Source organism: Chiloscyllium plagiosum, chromosome 19 (genome assembly GCF_004010195.1).
Source record: "Chiloscyllium plagiosum isolate BGI_BamShark_2017 chromosome 19, ASM401019v2, whole genome shotgun sequence".
NCBI lineage: Eukaryota > Metazoa > Chordata > Chondrichthyes > Orectolobiformes > Hemiscylliidae > Chiloscyllium > Chiloscyllium plagiosum.
Window position 1 is genome coordinate 20,174,521 of NC_057728.1, and position 22,253 is coordinate 20,196,773.

Genomic DNA, 22,253 nt, shown 5'->3' on the forward strand with positions numbered 1-22,253 from the left:
TTAGAAAACTTGGGTCTGTTTTCTTTAAAGAGGAGGCTGTGAGAAATTCCAATAAAAGTATTCAAAATCATGAGCAGTCTGGACAGATTAGATGGAGATAAAATGTTCCCACTCATAAAAGGATTAAGCATAAGAGAGCATAGATTTAAAATAATTAATAAAAGGAGCAAAAAAAGTGATATAAGCAAAAACCTTTTCAAACAGCTGGATCTGGAAAGCATTGCCTGAGAGTACTGTGGAGATAGTTTCAATTGAAGTGTTCATCAGATCAATACCTGAAAAAGAACAATGTGCAAAGTTACAGGGAGAAGGCAAGAGATGGCACAAAGCGTGATGTTTATTTGGAGAGCTGTCTAGACACAGTAGACCAAAATGGCCTCACTGTTTTACATGATAGCTATGTAAATGTTTTTACAGAGATATAATCGCCATTCAGTACGAAACCCATTGTTATTTTCTTGTCACATGTGATACAACAGTCAAAAAGAATAAGAGAACAGACTGTTACATGAAGACAATTATTTGCAAAATCAATACAGTTTAATTTATCACATGTATGTGACATTCTATGCTAATGTCAGTATATATAATTATACCATTAAGCATATTCTGGGGATAAATTTCACTTTCACTCTTCCATCAGTTTACTACCTCACTAAGGGAAAAATATTCGAATGCCATAAAATTCAGCAGGATATAATGATATTATAACACACTGCATGTTATGCAATACAGTCTGGTAAGCCCTATACCAAATATTATAATATTGTATTGAACCAGATATGACATATGACCTTATACATCCTAACACAACACTATACTGAATACTAGAATATATCTAAATGCACTTATACACTATAGCTTTTACCATAAAAGGGCTATACTATGTATTAGTACTGTTATTTACACTAGTACTGGATATTTTAACAGTATTAGGCTTTGCACTGTATCCCATTCCATATATAATTGTGCTGAGCATCATACTGCTCTAATCTCACCAAGCTGACCAAGTTAAAAACACTTCTCATGCTTAACTGAAATGCTTAAATTCTGGTGCATGTACGTTGACATGGCTTTCTTTTTATTTTAGGGTCATGAGACTTCTGTGCTATAAGCAAATTCCAGTTATACTGATCCAATTTTTATGTACCTCTCAGTATTACGCTAAATTGGGCATTGCACTGAACACTAAAACCAAGTGAACTATAAGGTTCATATTGTATTATACTGTGCAATTTAATATTGTGATGTACACTGCAATTAAACTAATTAGAATATTTTAGTGAACTTTTGTTACAAAAAATTTCTTCACTACAGTACTGCACATTATAGTATTGCACTGATCACTAATACTTCAGAGGGCTCCAACTCCAAATTTTACATAATCTTGTGACCTGTTACTTAACACAGTATCTAATATTATACCAGACACTGTGACATTTTGAATATAGAATACATTTAACAAACTGCATTTTCAGGTTACCTATAATGTTATACACAACCTTGAAGTTGTAAAAAAAACTTGCAATGCTACACAGAAGTCAACAGAGCCACATAGTTTTCCACAGCAACCACCCTTACTGTGCTGCATAGAAATCTCTATTGCAGGTGAGAAGTCAGGAAAGCTCTATAGAACCTTAAAATGCTCAGAGAAAATATGACGTTGTACAGAGCCTCAGCCTTGCACAGAACAGAGAAATTAGAGCATACTCTGCCTAGAAGTTGTTCAAAACACCATATACTACATTGAGCCCAAGAATTGTCCATACTATACAGTGCTGTAATGCAGTCTACAAAATCCAATAGTGCTAGTTGTACAAAACAATTCATAATACTATACAGAAATGCATAACATTGTGTAAAGACTTACCATATTGTACTGAAACTTATTTTGAATGCCAGAACTATACAATATTACATGTTAAGCTTATAGTTTTGTCTATAGTTTTATATGGGGATCTATGATGCTATACACAGCCTTACTCTTCTGTACAGGATCTTGTACTCTGTATACAAGTTCATACTGACCCTCTGAAGAGTAACCCACCCAGACCCATTCCCCTACTCTATTACTCTGCATTTACCCCTGACTAATGCACCTAACCTACACACCCCTGAACACCATTTTACTATGGTCAATTCACCTAATCTGCACATCTTTGGATTGTGGGAGGAAACTGGAGCATCCAGAGGAAACCCACACAGACACGGGCAAACTCCACACGAGCAGTCGCACGAGACTGGAATTGAACCTGGGTCCCTAGCGCTGTGAGGCAGCAGTGCTAACCACTGAGCCAGTACAGTATCTAATAATAATCACTGGAAGAGTTCAATATTCTACTTAAACCTTTAATATAATATGAAAATTTTAAATACAACATTATACTGAATGGATTGAATGCTTTAATACTGTCTAAACATTGTAATTAGTGTTCAAAATAGCAAAGTGTTCAGGGCCTATTACAGAGATCAATACAATACTGAAGCGCTAAATATGATATTATAATGTTCAATATAGCACGAAACCATACCAATAACATCAGTATGTACTGAATATTGATACTGCATTGGATATATTGTACTGAACACTTATAAATGGTCAAGGAGAAGAATAGTGATGGAAGGAATAAAGAAAAAAAATTATAGAGACTAAGAAGTATGAATAGGTCCAAAGGTGTTGCTAGTTTAGGTAGTGTAGATTTTGACACACAATGCATTCAGTGCATTTCTTACACAACAGTTTCTATTAATGCTTAGAATGGTTCCTTACAAAATGCTTTAAAATGATCAGGTTATACTTCGTAGTCTGTAACTTGGGCAGTTACTTAATATTGAAACATTAGTGGAATTCTTTGAGTCAACCAGCTTCATTCTGAATTGTATCCAGGTCTACTTGGCCCTGAACAGAGTATTTCATTCTTCAGCAAATCGATTCCAAGCTTACAAGATTAGATGTTTTTAGGAGACCCCTTTAGTAATCCTGGGCAGTTAAATGTATGTGTAAACTATTTAAGTATTATTCTGCAGGACTGTGACAGCTGACTGTATGGGTGGGGTTAGACTATTTTATACGTAGAAGTAAAGCAGCATTCTCACAGGCAGGTAAGCATTCATTCAGCTATTTTTAATGACCTGCCGTTAATCCCAATTACTCCCCTAATAACAAATTATAGGCCTACATTTATGTATTCAAGCTTATTGTCTGAAAATAGCTGCCTTCGTGAAGGTTTATTTCACAGTAATTAAAGAAAATGTAGCCATAAAATTAGGAGTGTTGTTTAGAATACATTTCTGGATTATTCACCATTCCAGCCTATATAACAACCAGGGCAAGATGGATTCAGTGAAGTGAAGAACATAAAACAAAGAAAACTGTAGCTGCTAAGCCAAAGTTATTGATTAACAGGAGCTGATCAATAATGTTTGCGAACTTCTGCACACAGATGAATGAAGCAGTCCTGCCCATAGAATTCAAGGATAGCATTTGAATCAGTTTTTCATATAGAAAAAAAACTCAAAAATGGTTAAGTTTATAGCAATTTGTTCATTTTACAATAAAACAACTTAAGTTTGGATAACACCTTAAATATAGTAATACACCCAAGGCACTTCTCAAAACTGGTCAATCCAAATTTGAATTATATAAGGTGATATTAGGGCAGATGATTAAAGTTTGGTCACAGAGTTAGATTTTCAAGATCATTTTAAAAGGGAGCATTTTAGAGAGGCTGAGCATTTTAAATAGATCTAGTGCCAAAGCTTTATAACAAGGCTGGTACAGCGAAAACAAATAAAATACTATTATGCTGATCAGACATTGTTGTATCAAATCTTATAATATTATACTGAACAGTAAGTCAATACTTTTCTGTGCACAACACCCAGCCACATACCACAATCATATCAATAACATTATAATAAAGAAGTTGCATTAATATAATACTGTCATGATCTCAAGTCATCCCAAAGCTCTTCTCAGCCAATAAAACCCTACAGTTAATGTTGTAAGGATTTGCAATTTACAAATATATAGGTTCTTCAAAGAACAATCAAATAAATGACCAAACAATCTTTTAATTTTATTGTACTGGTTAAGAGATAAGGGTTATCTGAAGCACCTTGGAACATCCTTGCTTTTGGTTTCATTTGTGGGATGTTGGCTTTGCTGACTCTGCCAGCATTTATTAACCATCCTTAGTTGCTCTTGAAGGTATGGCATTTAGGTACCTTCCTGAATTGCTGCAGTTCATTTGCTATGAGTAGACTCACAGATGCTAGCATGGGAGTTCCAAGATATTGACCTAGTGACATTGAAGGAACTGAAAATATTTCTTAGTCAGGATGATTTGAATTTGGAAGAAACTTAGAGGAGTGGTGTTCCCATATATCTGCTGACCTTGTCCTTCTGGATGGTCATTGATTATGAAGGTGCTGTTTAAGAAGCCTAGGTGAATTTCATCTTTTACATGGAAAACACCAATGTTTCGGTATTTTGAAAGTAGAGAGAGTGAATGTTTCTAGATGTGGTGCTAATCAATTTGTCCTAGATGGTATCAAGCTTCTTGAGTGTTGTTGGAGCTGCACCCATCCAGAAAAAGGAGAACATTGTCTTATATTCCTGAATTTTGCCTTATAGATGATGGACAGATTTTTGTGGAATCAGGAGGTGGGTTACTCACTGCTGGACTTCTAGCCTCTAACTTAGTCTTGTAGCTCCAGCATTTATATGGCTAGTTCAGTTCATTTTCTGGTCAATGGTAACTCTCAGGACGTTGATAGTAGGAGATTCAGTGATGGTAATGTTCAAAGGGCAATGGTTAGATTCTCTCTTCTTGGAGGTGGTGATTGCCTGGTTGTTGCGTGGCATGAATGTTAGTTGCTACTTATAAGTCCAGGCCTGAATCTTGGTTAGATATTGCCGCATTTGGACATGAACTGCTTCAGTATCTGAGGCATTGCGAATGGGCCACTTCTGATGTTATGATGGCAAGAAGATCTTTGAATAAGCAGCTGAAAATAATTGGCCCTATGACTACTCTTAGAAACTGCTGCAGAGATGTCTTGAAGCTAAAATGATTCACCTCCAACAACTACATCCATCTTCCTATGCGCCTGATACGACTCCAACCAGTGGAAAGTTTCCCTGATTCCAATTAACTCCAGTTTTGTGAGGGGATCTTAATGCAACATTCAGTCAAATAGGGCCTTGATGTCAAGGGCGGTCACTCTAAACTCCCCTCTGGATACAGTTCTTTTTTTTTCTCATGTTTGAACCAAGGCTGTAATGACATCAGAAGCTGAATGGGTCTGGTATAACCCAAACCTAGCTTCAATGAAAGGTAGTGCTAAGTAGGTGTTGCTTGATAGCAATACTGATGACCTCTTCCATCACTTTGCTGATGATCAGCAGTGGATTTATGGGGAGGTAATTGACCAGTTTGGATTTGTCCTGCTTTCTGTGTATCTGCATATTTTCTACATTGTCTGGTTGATGCCAGTATTGTAGTCATACTGTACTGGAGCATCTTGGCCAGGGAAGCTGCAATTTCTGAACCACAAGTCTCCAGTACTATTGCCAGAATGGTCGCAGGGTCCACAGGCTTTACAGTTTCCAGTACCTTCACATCATGTGGAATGGATCAAGTTGGCTTAGGGCTGAAGCAGGACACTGAGTTGTATCGTCACTTGGCCCTTGTGGCTGAAGATAACTGCACTGGGGCCCTCCCATCATTGAGGATTGGGGATATTTCTGGAGTTGTTTAATTTGTTCATTATCATTCACAGTTTGGACTTGTTGGGCCGAAGGGCCTGTTTCCACACTGTAAGTAATATAATATAAATTTATAACTGCACTGGGGCCCTCCCATCATTGAGGATTGGGGATATTTCTGGAGTTGTTTAATTTGTTCATTATCATTCACAGTTCCATGTATCAGGACTTAGATCAGATCCATTGGTTCTGCAAGTAGTATTTGTTTTTCCCTCTTGTTGGTTTCCTCACTACCTGTCACAGACCCATTCTAGTAGCAATATCCTTTAGGACTTGACCTGCTCAATCAGTGGTGCTGCTGCTGAGTCACTTTTTCTGATTGACAGTGAAAACCCCCACCTAGAGTACATTACACACCTGAGTTATTCTCAGTGCTTTCTCTAAGTGGTGTTCAACATTGAGAAGCACCAATTCATCAGCTGGCCAGAGTGGAAAGTTACCTGGTAATCAGCAGGAGGTTCCCTTGCCCATGTTTGACCTGATACTAGAGGATTTCATCTAGGTTCTGCAATCAATGTTGATGACTCCCAAGGCAACTGCCTTCCAACTGTATTCTTCAGACCACGACTTCTGCTAGGTCTGTCCTGCTGGTGGGAGTGTGATGGTATTGTCTGGGACATGGTCTGCAAGATGTGATTCTGTGAGAATGATGACATTGAGCATTTGCTTGACTGCTCTGTGAGACCGTGCTGTCAAGTTTGGCATTAATCCTCAAATGTTAGTATGGAGGATTTTACAAGGTTGACAGGGGTGAATTTGTCATTGTCATTTCTGGTATCTAGGTCAAAGATAGATAGTCCACCTTGATATTTTGAATATCATAAGAGATTATCTATGTGCAAGGTTGACGGGACCTCAGTTTAACATCTCATCTTAAAAGCAGCTTCTCTGAAAGTGGTGCACTACTTCGGTAATGCACTGATGCATCAGTACAATACTGTATTAATACTGAAACACCACATTGAGCACCACTGTGCACTTATAATGTACTGAAAACATTACTGCACTAAACATAGAGCTGCAACAAGTATTATAATACTGAACCAAACCTTCTACTACTGCACTGTATTGTAGAAACAAATCAAATTTCGTTTAAATTAAGTTTATTTATGACAACCTGAAAAGTAAAAGTATATGTAGAACAATATGGGAGCAAATTTTATTTTCATCACATGGACATTAAACTAGCAGAATGGATCATCTGACTTTTAGAGAAATTGCCTTTATTTATATACATGGGTGTATCCTATTTCACTTTGGTTTAACAGATCACACATGGTTCAACAAAAATTGAAAAAATCAGGTACAAATTTCTAACCTGATTGCTCACTGTGGTTCTTTGACAATATTAACACTAAAATTAATTTAATACAATTAGCTTATAAATAATTGCTGTTTTTACTGTAGTGTAGATGGCCTAACCCCTAGAACAGTATGGCACAGAAGAAAGCCATCAGATCCATCATCCATGCCAGCTTTTCCAAAGAACAATTCAATTTGTCCAACATTCTAAATTTTCCCATTATTCCTGCAGTTTTTATTCCTTTCTCCCATCCCTATTGTGAGGTACTATTGTTGTGCCAACAATCTCATCAAACACTGAAGCACTGGACAAAGCAGAGTTCATAATTTTAACAGAATATCTTTTTCTTTAAACAGTGACTGTGTCTCTGCAAGTTCAATGGTTACTGTCACCAATTCCTAGACTGCCCTGATTTCCTGATGTTTCATAGGACAATGGCACCGATCCCTGATTCCCTGATGGTTTATGATCAATGGTAGCAATTCTCAGTAATTTAGTTTTCTGACAAATATATGATCCCATAAAACACACCCATGTATTGTTACATTATATTACAATAAAAATTAAGTAGTCTCCACTTTCTGAAAACAAAAAAAAAGTCTTCTCCAATACGTTTTGTAGACAATGTACTTTTAAGTTTGCAGCATAATGTATTGCTATGGGACCTCAATATGGCACTAACTTGGCATGATGTAAAATAATACTTTCATATCATTTTATGAATAAAATTAATTCGCCTTGGGTTCTATTTCAGTTGCCTTTATAATTCATCTGCGTACAAGCCATTATGTGCAGACTGACAAAGTGTCCTCAAGTTGCATTATTACAGAATTGGCAATACTGGTGGAGATCTTTGGGGACTTTGCATACTTAATGAAACATCCCCACTCTGAGCATATGAAGACTGTCAATCCTTTTCCTTGTTAAACAGAGAAAAGCACATAAATAAGGTGTCGCAAATTTCCATAGTAAGGTGCATCATCCACTGTACCAGAAATATAGCACTTTCCAGTTATGTTCAGACATTTTCTAAACAATTTATTGGTAATGTCCCAAAATTATTGTTCGAGTCCCAAACTGACATTTTATCTGTGGAGATGGTGGCATGATGGTAACATCACTGGATTCAATCCAGAGTTTCAACATTGGTTCAAATTGTACCATGGTAACTGGTGGAATTTAAATTCAGTTAATTAATAAATTTACTTTAATAGTAAAAATCTGAAATTGAAAGCTAGTCTTTGTAATAGTGCCAGGAAATTATCATTAATGGTTGTAAAAATCCCATCTGTTTCACTAATGTCTTGTTAGGAGAGAAACCTGCCATGTCCTTAGCTGATCGAGCTTACTGTTATCATTAAATCAGGTTATGATTTTTGATTCAGTGAGGAGTTTAGAAGAGTAGGCCAGAAGTAGCACCAGATATACATAAAAATGGAATGCCAACCTGGTAAAGCGACAATACAGGATAACTTAATAAACAGCAGCAGCATGCTTTAGATAAAGCTAAGTCATCATAGACATGAAATAGATTGAAACAAGGCTCTGCACAGGAGAAGGGAGCTCCATGAATATGCCAGTTTCTCATGATAGCAGAGTCTAAAAAGGGAGTGCATAAAACAATGATGATGGGGTGGGATGTCGACTGAAAAGGTATAATTGTGTTAATATGACTTTGCCAAGCTATTGCTTGCCTAGTTGCTAGAGGCGTCTCCCAATTTTGACATGTTCCCAGATGTTAGCAAGGAGACATTTGCAGGATCAACTGGGTCTGGTGCACCTTGATTTTGTATGGTACTGACATTGATGCTGGGTGATCTGGCCAGCTTAATGCTTATCAGACAGTTACATTGTGGTTTGGCACAACTGACAAGCTAGGTAGACCACTTCAGCAGGAAGGTAAGAGTTAACTGCATTGCTGTATTCTGTAGTCACAGGATAAGGACAACAAAATTCCGTCCTAAAGGTCATTGATTAATACCTATCTAGTTTACTAATCTGGTAGTTGCATGTTCATCAGTGCCTTTTTTATTCCAGCTATATTTAACGGAATTTAAATTCCCAGCTTCCATGGTGGGATATGAGCTCATTCTGCAGATCCTTGGTTATTAATCCAATTGCATCCACCCACACTTGTCCTTCCATAAGTTATGTGCTCAGTTTATTTGAATGTCCATTAGTAATGCTTTGGTCCAAGAGGAAGCTTATAATTTACACTGCAGCTTGTGAAAATGGTGACTGAGTAAACAGCAGATAGTTGCAGAATGTATTTAGCACAAGGAGTTAACAGAAAACATTAAAAGGCTCATAGACTATTTTGTGGTATTGGTAAAACATGCCTTCAAATGTAATCCAGATTACTAAACCAATGACAAAACCACTATGGTCCTATCTGGTTGGCCATACAATAGTTTCACACATGCCTTATTTTTCCATTGACACAGGGGTATGGAGTTGAGAACAGGGAGTTACTAAAGAAGGTTCCAGAATTAGTGGAGATGAAATACAAAAAGCAACCTTGCCTCTAGATAGTACAAGCAAATCCCATGGTGGGAGAAGGAAGCTTTACACAATGATGGAAATTCTAGAGAAGTTAATTAATTTAAAATCTTGAATGACAAATAGATGTTTCTGTCAATTGATCATTGAACATTTTCTGGAATTCAGTGTTGCTGTCAATTCTTTCCAGGTGGCACAACATTTGTTTTTGAGATTTCCTCTGCGAGCATCCAACAGCTTCTCTCTTCTTTTCTGTGATTAATTCAGAGGATTTGGAAATTACCCCAATAAAATATTTGATTATATTCTGCTTTCTTGCAAGCTCCTGCTTCTTTCTTTGAATACCTCTATCATAGTTATAAAATCATGCAGAGCAGAAGAGGCCCTTTGGCCCATTGAGTCTGCACTGACCTAACTACACTAATCCCATTTTCTAACATGTGTCCATCACCTTGTATGTTATGACATTTCAAGTGTTTATCCACATCTATCTTAAAGGTTGAGTGATTTTCTACCTCCACTGCTGTCCCAGGAATTGCATTCCAGATTCTTACTACCCTGAGTGAGAAAAATGTTTCCTCAAATTGCCTTCCTGTCCTTGACCTCAAATTTATGCCCCTTGTTATTGATCCTTTAAATGGGGGGGACACAGCTGCTTTCTTCCACCCTGTCCATGCCTCTTATAATCATATACTGTACACCTCAATCAGGTTGCTCCTCAGCATTCTCTGCTGTAAAGAAAACAACCTCACCCTATCCAGCATCTCTTCATAGCTTAAATACTTCAAGCCATGCAAGATCCTAGTAAACATCCTTTGCACCCCCTCCAGTGCAAACATATCCTTTCTATAGTGCAGTGACCAGAGCTACATACAGTATTCCAACTGTGGCTTATCAGGTCTGCCCTTTGAAAGCATGTCTTACCAATACCACAAAATTGTATATGAGCCACCTATTACTGTTTTCTATTAACTCCTTGCACTAAGTACATTCCTAACTACCTAGTGCTTACTCCATCACCTTTTTGTTAAAGGCTGCAGTCTAAATGTCTAGGCTTCCCCTTCCACCAATGCATTATTAATGGACAGACAAATAAGTTGAGCCTACAAACTATGGACAGAAGAGTGTGGACAGTATGGGTAGGTGCAAGTTCTGAGTCGAGAGTGTGGTGTTGGAAAAGAACAGCAGGTCAGGCTGCATCAGGAATGGATGCAAGTTCTGGTTTGGGCACAGTACCTGTGTGAGTGGCAATGTGGAATTCCATGGTCAATCCTTTTGAAGTAAACTATTGAATTTCAGATAGAAAAGCACATTCTATCCAAATTGAGCAAACATTACACCACATCTAACTACAATTCCACATGAAATAGAATATACTCCCCACGTCCCTCTCCTCCTCTAAGGTCCCTCTCAAAAAACACCTTTTAAATCAAACTACTGCTCAGCCTATTGGCTTAACTTCCATTTTGTCTTGATTACACCCCTCTGAAGTGCCTTGAGACCATTTTCTACTGTAAAAGTTATAAAATGCAAATTGTGTTTGTTCTCTCTGAACAGGTTTTGGTCATCTGACCTAATTTCTTTTGAGTTTGATATCACATTTTACTTTATTTGCTCCTGCAATGCATCTTGTAGTGCTTCACTATGATAAATGCATTACAAATATAGCTTTTTCTAATGTCACCATGTTTGAGGATCCTCAAAATATCTATTAAATGCATTAGTGCTCTTAATATTACCAACTGGCTTTAGTATCAGCATTAGAGTATACTCAATGATATAGATGAGTGATTAGAAAAGTATATTTGGCGATGGGCATTATACTGAAGTACAAATGAGTAGTTCCTATGCAGCTCATTTTTATGATGGTGTTATGCTCTGAACGCATTTGGACAGGTGGCTTTCTGAACTGTTTTATTTTCTCAGCTATAGATACTTGGTGTATATCACAAAAAGTTACATCTTGAAAGGCAGACAAGTCCTTAGGGCCTGATGGCTTCTTTCCTAGGATCTCAAACAAAATGGTAGCCGAGATAATGAATGCACTAGTTATAATATTCCAAAATTCCCTGTATTCTGGAAAGGTTCCTGTCGACTGGAAAAATGCTAATATAATGCCCTTATTCAAAAAAGGAGAAAGTAGAAATTAGGAAACTGTAGACCAGTTAGTTTAATGTTTGTCATTGGGAAATGCTTGGAATCCAATAATAGGGCAGTAGTAACAGGTCATTTGGAAAGTCAAAACACAATCCATCAGTGTCAGCATGGTTTTATGAAAAGTAAATCACGTTTGACTAATTTATAGGAGTTCTTTGAAGATATCATAAGCAAAGTGAATAATGGGGGGGGGGATCCTATAGATCTGGACTTCCAGAAAGCATTTAATAAGCTACGACACAAAAGGTTAATACACAAGGTAAGATTATACGGAGTTAAGGTTAATACATTAGCTTGGATAGATGATTGGTTAATCGACAGAAAACAGAGTTGGGATATATGGTTCTTTTTCTCATTGACAAGCTGTTATTAATGGTGAGCCACAGTATCTGGTCTTTGGGCCCCATCTATTTAGAAGGTATATTAATGAATTGGATGCAGGGTTAGAACGTACTATAGCTAAATTTTACAGATGACATTAAAATAGGAAGGAAAGTCAGTTGCAATGAAGAAATAGAAAGTTTACAAGTGAATATGGATAGTTTAGGTGACTAGGCCAAAAGTTGGCAGATAGAATTTAATGTGGGTAAGTGTGAGGTTATCCATTTTAGTCAGAAGAATGAAAAGGCAACTTATTACCTAAATGGAGAGAAACTTCAGAGTGCTTCATTTCAGTGGGATCTGGGTGTCCTCATGCATGAGTCACAGAAAGCTAATATTAGAGCAGATAATGAGGGAAAATGGAATTTTGGCTTTAATGCAAAAGAAATGGAGTATAAAGGTAGGGAAGTATTACTGTACAAGGCATTAGTAAGACTGCTTCTAGCATATTGTGTACAGATTTGGTCCACTTACTTCAAGAAGGATATAATTGCATTGGAGGTAGTTCAGAGAAAGTTCACTGGATTAATTCCAGAGATTAAAGTTTTGTCTTATGAAAAGAGATTCAGTAGTTTGACCTAATCTCACTCGTGTTTAAAAGAATGAAATAAAATCTAATTGAGGTATATAAGATGCTAAAGGGGGGATTAACAAAGTATATATAGATCGGGTGTTTCCTCTTGTGTGTCAATCTAGTTTGAGAGGTTACAGTTTTAGGATAAGTGGTAACATATTTAAAACAGAGATGAGGAGGAATTACTTCTCACAAAGGGTCATGAATCTGTATAATTCACTACTTAGAGTGTGGTGATGCCAGGACAATGAATACATTTAGGAGGATATTGACAGATGTGCAATTAGTGATGGGTTGAAGGGTTGTGTGGAGTGGACAGAAAAGTGGAGTTGAGGCTGAGATGAGATCAGCCATGATTGTACTAAATGGCACAGCAGGCTTGAGGGGATGAATTGCCTACTCCTGTTCCTAGTTCTTATGTTCTTATCTAAGAAGAAGGCTTTTGCCCGATTTTCAATGCCAGGTTTTTCTATAAGAATCCAGAACTAAACCCACGACCTTCCTCCGTAGTCCTGCATTTTCCTCTACATCAAATTTTTATCTAATCTCTTAAAAGAAAGAATAATCTCTGCCTCAACTCTTCCCAAAGTTAACAACAAACATTGAGTTAGACCCCATCTAACACCCCCTGAGAAAATGAACAGGAAGTGACTTCACCACAGGAAATGACATCACCAACCCAAACATATAAATAGAAAGCAGGAATTTTTCAGCAGTGCTTCATCTGAGGCCCACTGAAGATGTTACTTAGTAGGGTGACGAAACGTCTGGAAATGAACCTTCAAGCTCCACAAGCAAACCAACATCCAAAACCTCAACCTGAGCTACAAAATTTCTCAAAACCCCCCAAAGCACGGCCTTTCAGTGAAAATATATTATTCTTAGCTTCTCTGTAGCAGTTTTAAATTATTGAACCGCTCAGCACTAACTTTCCAACCAGAAAGAAATAGTTACTCCCAGCACACTTTTTTTGCTTTTAAAGAATTGTTTTGGAAGCTGTCCACCTCATATTTGAAGGTTGCCTGTTTTCATATTTTTGCCCATTGAATTTGGATGAGATCCTATTTTAATTCATTGAAATTTCTCTTTTTGTAGTTCAGCCATCTTCATGCTTTATTCTTCATGAGCCTTTTATGTTTTCAAATTAAACCTAGTGTTCTGCTATTATTTCCCAATTCATCTTTGAGTCAGCTTGCTGCTGTGATGCTGTATTGTCAGCATTACAGATAAATAGTAAAGAAATGGACACCAGGAAGTTGTGATCATGAGTGAATTGAGTGGTTAGTTCATTGTCTTTGCATGTAGAATCATCATCTATTCAATGAATGTGGCCAAACCAGTGCAGATGTTGTTGACTTAGCAACAAGTGTACGCTGATGGAATTAGAACTCTCCTGAACCTGAGTTGGATATCTTGATCTGCCAAGAGATGGTGAGGATATATCTGAAATCAATGCCTTTTCTTCTGCTTGACAGACGAAGTCCAGGTCTCACCACTGTAGAGAGGTGCACTGTGGCTGCAGGGTTGGTAGACTCACTATTTGATATTCCAAGGCTAGTTGCTGTAGTTCTACACTCTTTGAATCAGCTTGAACAAATCAGCCTTTTCACAAGTTGATTCAGCATTAAGTGACAGATTATTGGTAATTGTAAAGCCCAGATATGAGAAGCTATCAACAACCTTAGGATCTCATTGTCAATGCCGATAGATATCAGTATGGCAACATCCTGGACCATGTCACTCAGTCAAACCAAATTCTGATGTTGTCAGTCAAACCAAATTCTTAACAAGTGTGACAGAGTCTGTCCATTTGCCAAGGAAAGTTCCTTGATGTGGAAGGCTGGTGTGGCATCCCATAACATAGAACATCTCTGATTATGAGCTGGCACACCTTCATCTTGGACCTCAGTTCAGCAAAGCTAAAGAGCTAACCATCAGCTCTCGTACATAAGTGAAACACCCACTGTAGATTGCACATGACAGCAACATAGAGAATAAGTCAGAGTATCGGTGCCAGAACCCAACCTTGTTTGACTCCACTGCTGATCTCAACGTCATAGTTAACCTTACCCATCAACCTGTAATGGAAAGAGAAAAGTTGTCATGAGTCTGCAAGGCATTGTTTCAAATTTCTACTTCCTTGTTTGATTAAAGTGAGTTGATTGAGATAAACTTGTTTGAAATGTAGCATAACCGGTTTTAATCACTTCAGAGCTTTCACATCCGCTGATTCACTGGTTTATTCATTGATGTGAGACTATTTTCCCATAGCAGTAGATAATTTAATTCAATTATGCAATTGGCTGGCCAGCAGGCATTAATTTCTATGTATGTTTTGAGAACTGTTTTCCAAATTTAAAAAAAATGCTAGGTCAAACCTTCTTAAAATGTCACTGTTAAGTGATCAGTGCATGATTATCTTAAAAAGAATGCAAATTGAATTCTGCAATACTATATAGAATTACAAAGAATTTGCAACAGAGAAACAGGCCACTTGACTCAACTGGTCTACAGCGTTGTTCATGCAGCACATGGAGGGGTGACAGCAGTACAGTGGTAATGTCACTGGACTAGTAATCTAGAGATGCAGCTCAGTGTTATGGAAACACAAGTTTAATTCCCATCATGGCAGCTACAGGAATTTGAATTTACTAAATTAAATGTGGAATATGAAGCTGGACTTGATAATGGTGACCATGAAATAATGATTAAACTTTATAAAACTGCATTTGGGAATCAGCTATCCTCACCTAGTCTGGTCTGCAAGGGACTCGCCCACAGCAATGTGATAGATTCTTGACTGCCCTCTGAAATGGCTGAGGAAACTGGTTAGGTAATTAGGGATAGGCAACAAGTCTTGTCCTTAGCAGCGAGGCCCAGGTCCCATGAAAGAATTTAAAAAAAGAGTGACTTCCATCCTTGACATCTAACCATCTCAGCATATCCTTCTAATCTCTTCTCACTTGTGGGCTCATCTAGCTTCTGCTGAAACATTACACTACTCATTTCCACTAATGTTAATGGTGGTGACATTCATAATACAATCAACCTGAGTAAACAAGTTTCTTCTGAATTCCTGAATGGATTCATTTGTGACTCTCCTGTATTTAGGAGGTCTTGTGCGCAGTGGGTAGCATCTCTACCTCTGAGTCAGAATGGTTGAGATTCACTCTAGGACTTGATGGCCAAGGAAGATGCATTCAAAACTGGAGAAGCAGGTTGATAGCAATTTGCAAACCCTGCCAACACAAACTAATAGCAGGCACTAGAGCGTTCTCAACAGCTATGTGATAGAAACAAAAAATGCTGGAGATCACAGTGGGTCAGGCAGCATCCATGGAGAGAAAGCAAGCTAACTTTTCGAGTCAAGATGACTCTTCAGGTTGGAACATCTACCTTCACTATCCATGGATCGCATGTCTGCTAAAGTGCATGTTTGCAGATCATAGTGGTGTTCCTGTGCATCTGCTGTGCTTGTGTTTTTAAATGGTTGAGGTTGTGGGTTTGGAGGTTATTGTTGAAGGATGCTCAGCAAATTGCTGCAGTGCATCTTGATAATACACACTGTTGTCATTGTGTGTTGGTGATGGAAGAAATGAATGTTTAAGGTGGTGGATGATATGCCCATCATGTGGGCTGCTTTTTCCTGGATGTTATGGAGCTTCTTGAATGGCGCTGGAATTGCAGTCATCCAGACAAGTGGATTGTTTTCCAGTAAACTCCTGAGTTATGTTTTCTAGATGGTGGACAGGTTTTGGAGAGTCAGGAGGTGAGTTAGTTACTTCAGAATGTTCAACCTCTAGCCTACTCTTGTAATCACAGTATTGAAGTGGTTGGTTCAATATCAGGGATAGCTTGCCTCCTGATCAATGGGAACCCATAGGATGAGGATAGTGGAGTCTTCAATGATCACGATGCTATTGAATGTCAAGGGGAGATTCTCTCTTGTTGCTGTTGTTCATTGCCTGGGATTTCTGTGGTATGAATGTTATTTGTTACTTATCAGCTCACATACAGTTTTCTGTAGGTTGATTTTTCCACCTATTACGGGCCACATTACCATAGATCATCAAACTCAGCACTGATTGGAAATTGAATCTTGATTGTTTCTGTTCTGGATGTCCCAGTGCCCCATGTGGTGGTTTATTTAGTGATTAAGTCTTTTGAGAAAGAAAAAGATTTTATGTTTTTAATTCTTTCACAGTATTAGAGCATCTTTGGCAAGGTGAACACCACTATTTGTCCTTGAAAAGGTGATGGGAGCTACCTTCTTGAACTGGTGCATTCCATTTAGTATAGTTTACCCACAGTATTTGAGGAAATTCCAGGATTGCGACCCAGTGTTGATGAAAGAATAGTGATATAGTTTCAAGTCACAGACCATTCTGACTTGGAGGTGAAATTGCAGGTAATGGTATTCTCATATATGTGCTGCCCCTTGTTCCTCTGTGTTATAGATGTCATTGGATTGAATGATGCTATTGAAGGAGACCTGCTGAGTTGCTGCAGTGCATCTTGTAGAAGTACACACTGCTCACATTATATGATGATGCTACAAGGGGTGAACATTTGAATTAAAGGATGGATCATGTGAGCTACTTTGTGGTGCGTGGTTTTGAGGTTCCTGAGTGTTGTTTAAATTACACTCATCCAAACAAGTGAAAAGTATTCCATCATGCTCATGGTATGTGCCTTGTAACTGGTGGAAAGCTCTTTGGGGAATCAGGAGGCGAGCTACTCTCTGCAAATTACACAGCCTCTGACTTCACTCTGCAGCTACATTATTTATGTAGTTGGTCCAGTTAAATTTCTGGTTCAGAGTGACCCACAGGGTACTGATTCAGCAATAGTAATGGCATTGGATGTTAAAGAGAGATGATTCAATTTTTTTTTATTGTCCACAGTAATTGTCTAGAAATTGTATGATGCAATTGTTAGCCTGAATGTTGTCCAGGTCTTGCTGCGATTAGGCAAAGACTTCTTCAGATCTGACGAGATGCAAAAGGAACTGAACACTATGCAAAAACATCCCCAATATGACCTTACAGTAGAGGGACAGTTCTTGATGAAGCAATTGAAGATGATTAGACCTGGACATTGCCCTGAAGAATTCCTGCAATGCCCTGAGGGTTAGTTCATTGACATCAAACAAGCAAAATGATTTCTTTTTGCAAGGTATGACTTGAGCCAGTGAAGTGCTTCCATTCTGATTCCAGTTGACCCCCTGCTTATAAGTCTCAATATTCCCAACTGTTCAGTACTGCTTGCATTCATACCCAGAAAATTTCAGACAGTTCAGGTAGCTGAACATATTGCTTCTCACTGAATGAAAGTACAAAACAATTCAGCTGGTAAATTTCTCCTACTTCAGTGAGTAAGTACAGAACTCACATCTGAAGAGGCACATGAACACAAGACAGCACTGGTTTTATGTTTTGTTTGTACAGTCAGTTCCAACAGCACTTTTCCACATTATATTCTGCAACTGGATAGAATAGTATTCAAACTGCTTCTTTTTTGAAAGAGTGAATGGTTTTAAAAACTTCTTTATAAGAGGTTGTTTAAGATAAAGAATGATTGTAGAGTATGGAAAAGGTTTTCAGTTCTAAGATTTGTCATCAGATGTCCCTCAATTAGGTACACTGCAGCACAGTTACAACATTATAAAATATTACAACAGTGACTAGAACTTCAAAGCAAGTTTCTTGTTGGCAGTAAATTGGAGATGTTCAGCGGTTCTGAAAAGTTCCATGTAAATGCAAGTCTTTTTATTTTAATGGCTTAAATACAGAAAAATGTTCCTTCTGTGCAATCCAGCTTCAAAAGTAATTGTCACAGCATAAGCGTGACAGACCTGTTTCCTGCAGCAGTGGCATTAAGTAAGACTGCCAAATTAGTGCTAATTTGTGAGCAGTCTCATAGCTGAGTAACTTGATTTAAGAAATGAAATGACACATAAGTATGCTGTTCAGTCCATCATGATTGTCAAATTTATTTCGCACAATATCATAAAGGCATCCAAGAGAAATATTCATCCTATCAACATAGGTTATGTGCATCTAAAAGGACTATGCATTAACCTCTTGTATCACCAAGTCCAATGGCTGAAGGCAAACAACTTATATTGCTATCCCTCAAAGTTTAAAGAACAGATGAAACCAATAACATTAATTTTCTCAGCAGCTGTGATCCATATTCAAGAAAGCTATGAGAATGACTGGAATTTTTCAGAATGTGATAACTAAATCTGTTTCAGACAATACTTTTTATGGCAAGAACAACTCAGGAAGAATTAGGGTATGATAGGATGGAAAATTGGTACTTGAACGTTTCAATGGAATCTCACCATGACAAAAAATCAGAATTGATTCCACAAGATTTTACTCAATAAAAGAACCCCATCTTGAATCAATTCTGCAATATAAAGTGAATATTAAACACAGCCTAAAAACTCCAACCGTGGAAATAGATCAGATTCCAATTGGTGGCATTACATTCAGTGACGATTTGCCCTGAAAACAATCATTTCATAAGTACCTATTCTGTAGACACTTTCGCTTGATCTATAAATTTAAGGTTCCTGTGCTTGTTTACTTCAGAATTATCAGTCAACCATGTGGGTGCAGTCAGGAGCCCAGGCTACTGTCAGATTGCTGGAGGTGAATCTGGCATGCAGTGATGATTGATGACAGCCCTAAAAACAAACAGAACAGGCTCTTAGTCACATCATCCGAGTAACTGAAACATTTTTTAACTAGAAAACCTATTTCTATAATTGGTTTGGGTTAGTTCAAGATCAGTTTTAGAATTGCATTTTTTTCATCTAGTTAAAAGATTAACTTTTTTTTCATACAAGATCCATTTAAAAATGACACCATTGTAGTCTGGGGGTAATTAAGATCAAATTCTTGAATGCTTCTACTGTTCATTGTCTTCATGCATGCGTGAGAGTGAGTATGTGTATTTGTGTATTATTGAGTGCGTGAGAGTGTGTGTTTAGCAATGTGTGTGTGCACGCACGTGTGAATGATTGAATATGTATTCATTAAAAGAAGAGCTAACTTATTGCTACAGTAATACTTGTAATTCAGTATCTCCACTTACAGCATCTCTCACCTGCGTTCATTCGCAGATTTGCTGCTGTCTAAATCTTTGGGCCTTCATGTAGTCAGTCTTTATGATATCACCAAAGTTGGATTCAGTGCTGTTCCCTCTCCTTTTGCTTTTTAGCCAGGGCAAACAAAGAGAAAACACCCAGAGAGCAAATGAAAGGTTCCCATTACAACATAAAAGCCAATCATTCCACTTAAACAACTGGTTTTAGAGTTGGTTACTTTCTTTACACTGTTACTGTGGAGAGGAGTTTGGCTTCCACTCAGAAACTGAATTGAATAGCTCAGCACATTGGAAACTGTAGACACAGACTGGGGTTCCATCACTGGAGAAAGCGGTATTTAGGAGTGTTACTGAGGGTGGTCCTCAAGCTAAAAGCTGTTTGGGATGGTGACCTTTACAGACAAAAAAAAAGCGATTAACACTGAATTAATGAGTTCCAGTGAATAGACTATTCATACAATGATTTCATCAAAAGCTCTGTAATAGAGAACCAGACTAACATCTTCTCAAACACTCCTGTATAACACACATCAATCACAGTTTCCTCAGTGACAGAAATCAAACATCCTCACCATCTCTCTAACAACTGTATCCATTTTTCAGTCTTGATTAGGCACATTAGGCCTCTCTCGAACATGAAGAGATACCACGTAAATTACATATGGAATACCCTTGTAGCATTTCATTATTCATTACTACTTTCTTTTCCAATATTCCAAAAAGTAACCAAATACTGAAAGTTCAGTGTACTCATCAAGTGAACCAGTGACACCTAGTGGATCACTATAAATAACTGTTTCACCTTATTTTCACTTCCATTATAAAAAAAACTAGGTATTTAACGTCCTAACTTCCCATTGGTTAACATATTTCTTTGTCAAATATCATGTGGGCTCCTGTGAACTAGAGGTTCTGTTTGTTGCTATAGAGTTAACTGCGCCAAGATTAGATTATTGTCAATGCAGATATCAATTTCTGATTCTGAATTACTTGCCATTGATTTTGAGAAATTAATTTTTAAAGAAAGAATTTCAAGTAATGCCTATTACGCCATCAGAACATGTTGAAAAACTTCATAGCCAGTGAAGTATAGTCATGTTGTTGATGGGAAAGATAGCAGCCAATTTCCACACTTCATACTGTAATGAGATAAACTGCCATGCTTTGATGTGTTGTTTAGAAAACAGATATTGACTTGGAAGCTGCTGGATCTCTTCTTTGAATTGTGTCTTCTAATCTTTATGTTCCTTTCAGTTGAAAATACAGCATCTTTAATAGTGCATTGTCCCTCAGCATGTCACAGAAATAGGTTCAAGCCTCTGGAGTGTGGCTTGAGGTGATTATCTTCTGATTCAAAGGCACAGGTCTTATCACTGATCCAAGGCTAATATGTATAAGTACACATTCCTACCTTACACATCCCTATTCATACTGAACACTTACCAGCAAACATGTTGCTTGCGGTTACATTGGGTTTTATTCATCACTGTTAGAAACACTTAATTTGTAACAAAGTCCTTATAGTATTGAGTTTTATCTGCATCTTGTATTTGGATATTTTTGCCTGTAATATTCTGATATTCTGGAAAGAGTTTTAAATGTTTTAAAATATTCTGTGCCTTATTTTTCTCTGCAACCTAAACATCGTGACAAATCTTCTGTGCCCCCATTCATGAAGAGCTATACCAGCAGTAGCCTTGCTATCATTAGAGTTACCCACAAAGAGAAAGTCATAGGGTAAAGGCCAAGCAAATAACAGTCACTCGTGGTAAGTTTGATTAACAATTTGACCATACTGCACAGGGAATTTAGATCCACTGGGAAAGTGAACCATGCATTCCAGTTACAGTGATTTTATTGTTTAAAGCGATGAGTGTGTGTGCATTTTTTTGTGAATGATAATGAATTACATTTTCAAACCTATCACCTTGCTTCAATCCTTCACTGTGAATGGAACACAAAACTGGAATTCCCTCCCTTACAAGTATTGTTAGATGCACCTACACCAAATGGAAATGCAGCGGTTTAAGAGGGTGGCTCACCATCACCTTCTGAAAGGCATCGAATTGGAGAATTATACAATACAGAAGAATCCCTTTGGTACTACCAAAACTATGCAGAATCTACACTAGTTCCACTTTCCAGCAATTGGCTCATAGCCTTGAATGTTGTAACACTTCAAGAGTTAATTCAAGTACTTTAAAAAGATTGAGAGGTTACCCACCTCTATCACCCTCCCCAGGCAATTAGAGATGGGCAATAAGTGCTGCTCCAGCTAACAACATCTACATCCCATGAGTGAATAGAAAAAAACATTGACAGAGGGACAAGGTAGTGGAATGGCTCAAGGTACCTTAAGCTATCCAGGTTCTAAGATCTAGAATTCTCTTCCTAAACCTTTTCACTTCTCTAAATCTCTGTCCTTCTTTAAGACATTTCTTAGAATTTACCTC

At 37.7% G+C, this 22,253-nt stretch overlaps 2 protein-coding genes across 6 annotated transcripts in view; one reads left to right on the forward strand and one right to left on the reverse strand.

Moving 5' to 3' along the window:
- The window catches only part of wnt7bb (wingless-type MMTV integration site family, member 7Bb), an 81,609-nt gene that overhangs the window by 20,900 nt on the left and 38,456 nt on the right, over positions 1–22,253 (forward strand). The window lies entirely within an intron of this gene.
- Positions 18,647–22,253, reverse strand: part of atxn10 (ataxin 10) — a 317,949-nt gene continuing 314,342 nt past the window's right edge. Inside the window, exon 10 of the mRNA XM_043709270.1 lies at positions 18,647–19,378. Within this exon, the coding sequence (XP_043565205.1) occupies positions 19,289–19,378 (90 nt within the window). The 3' untranslated portion in view covers positions 18,647–19,288. The remainder of the gene's footprint in view (positions 19,379–22,253) is intronic.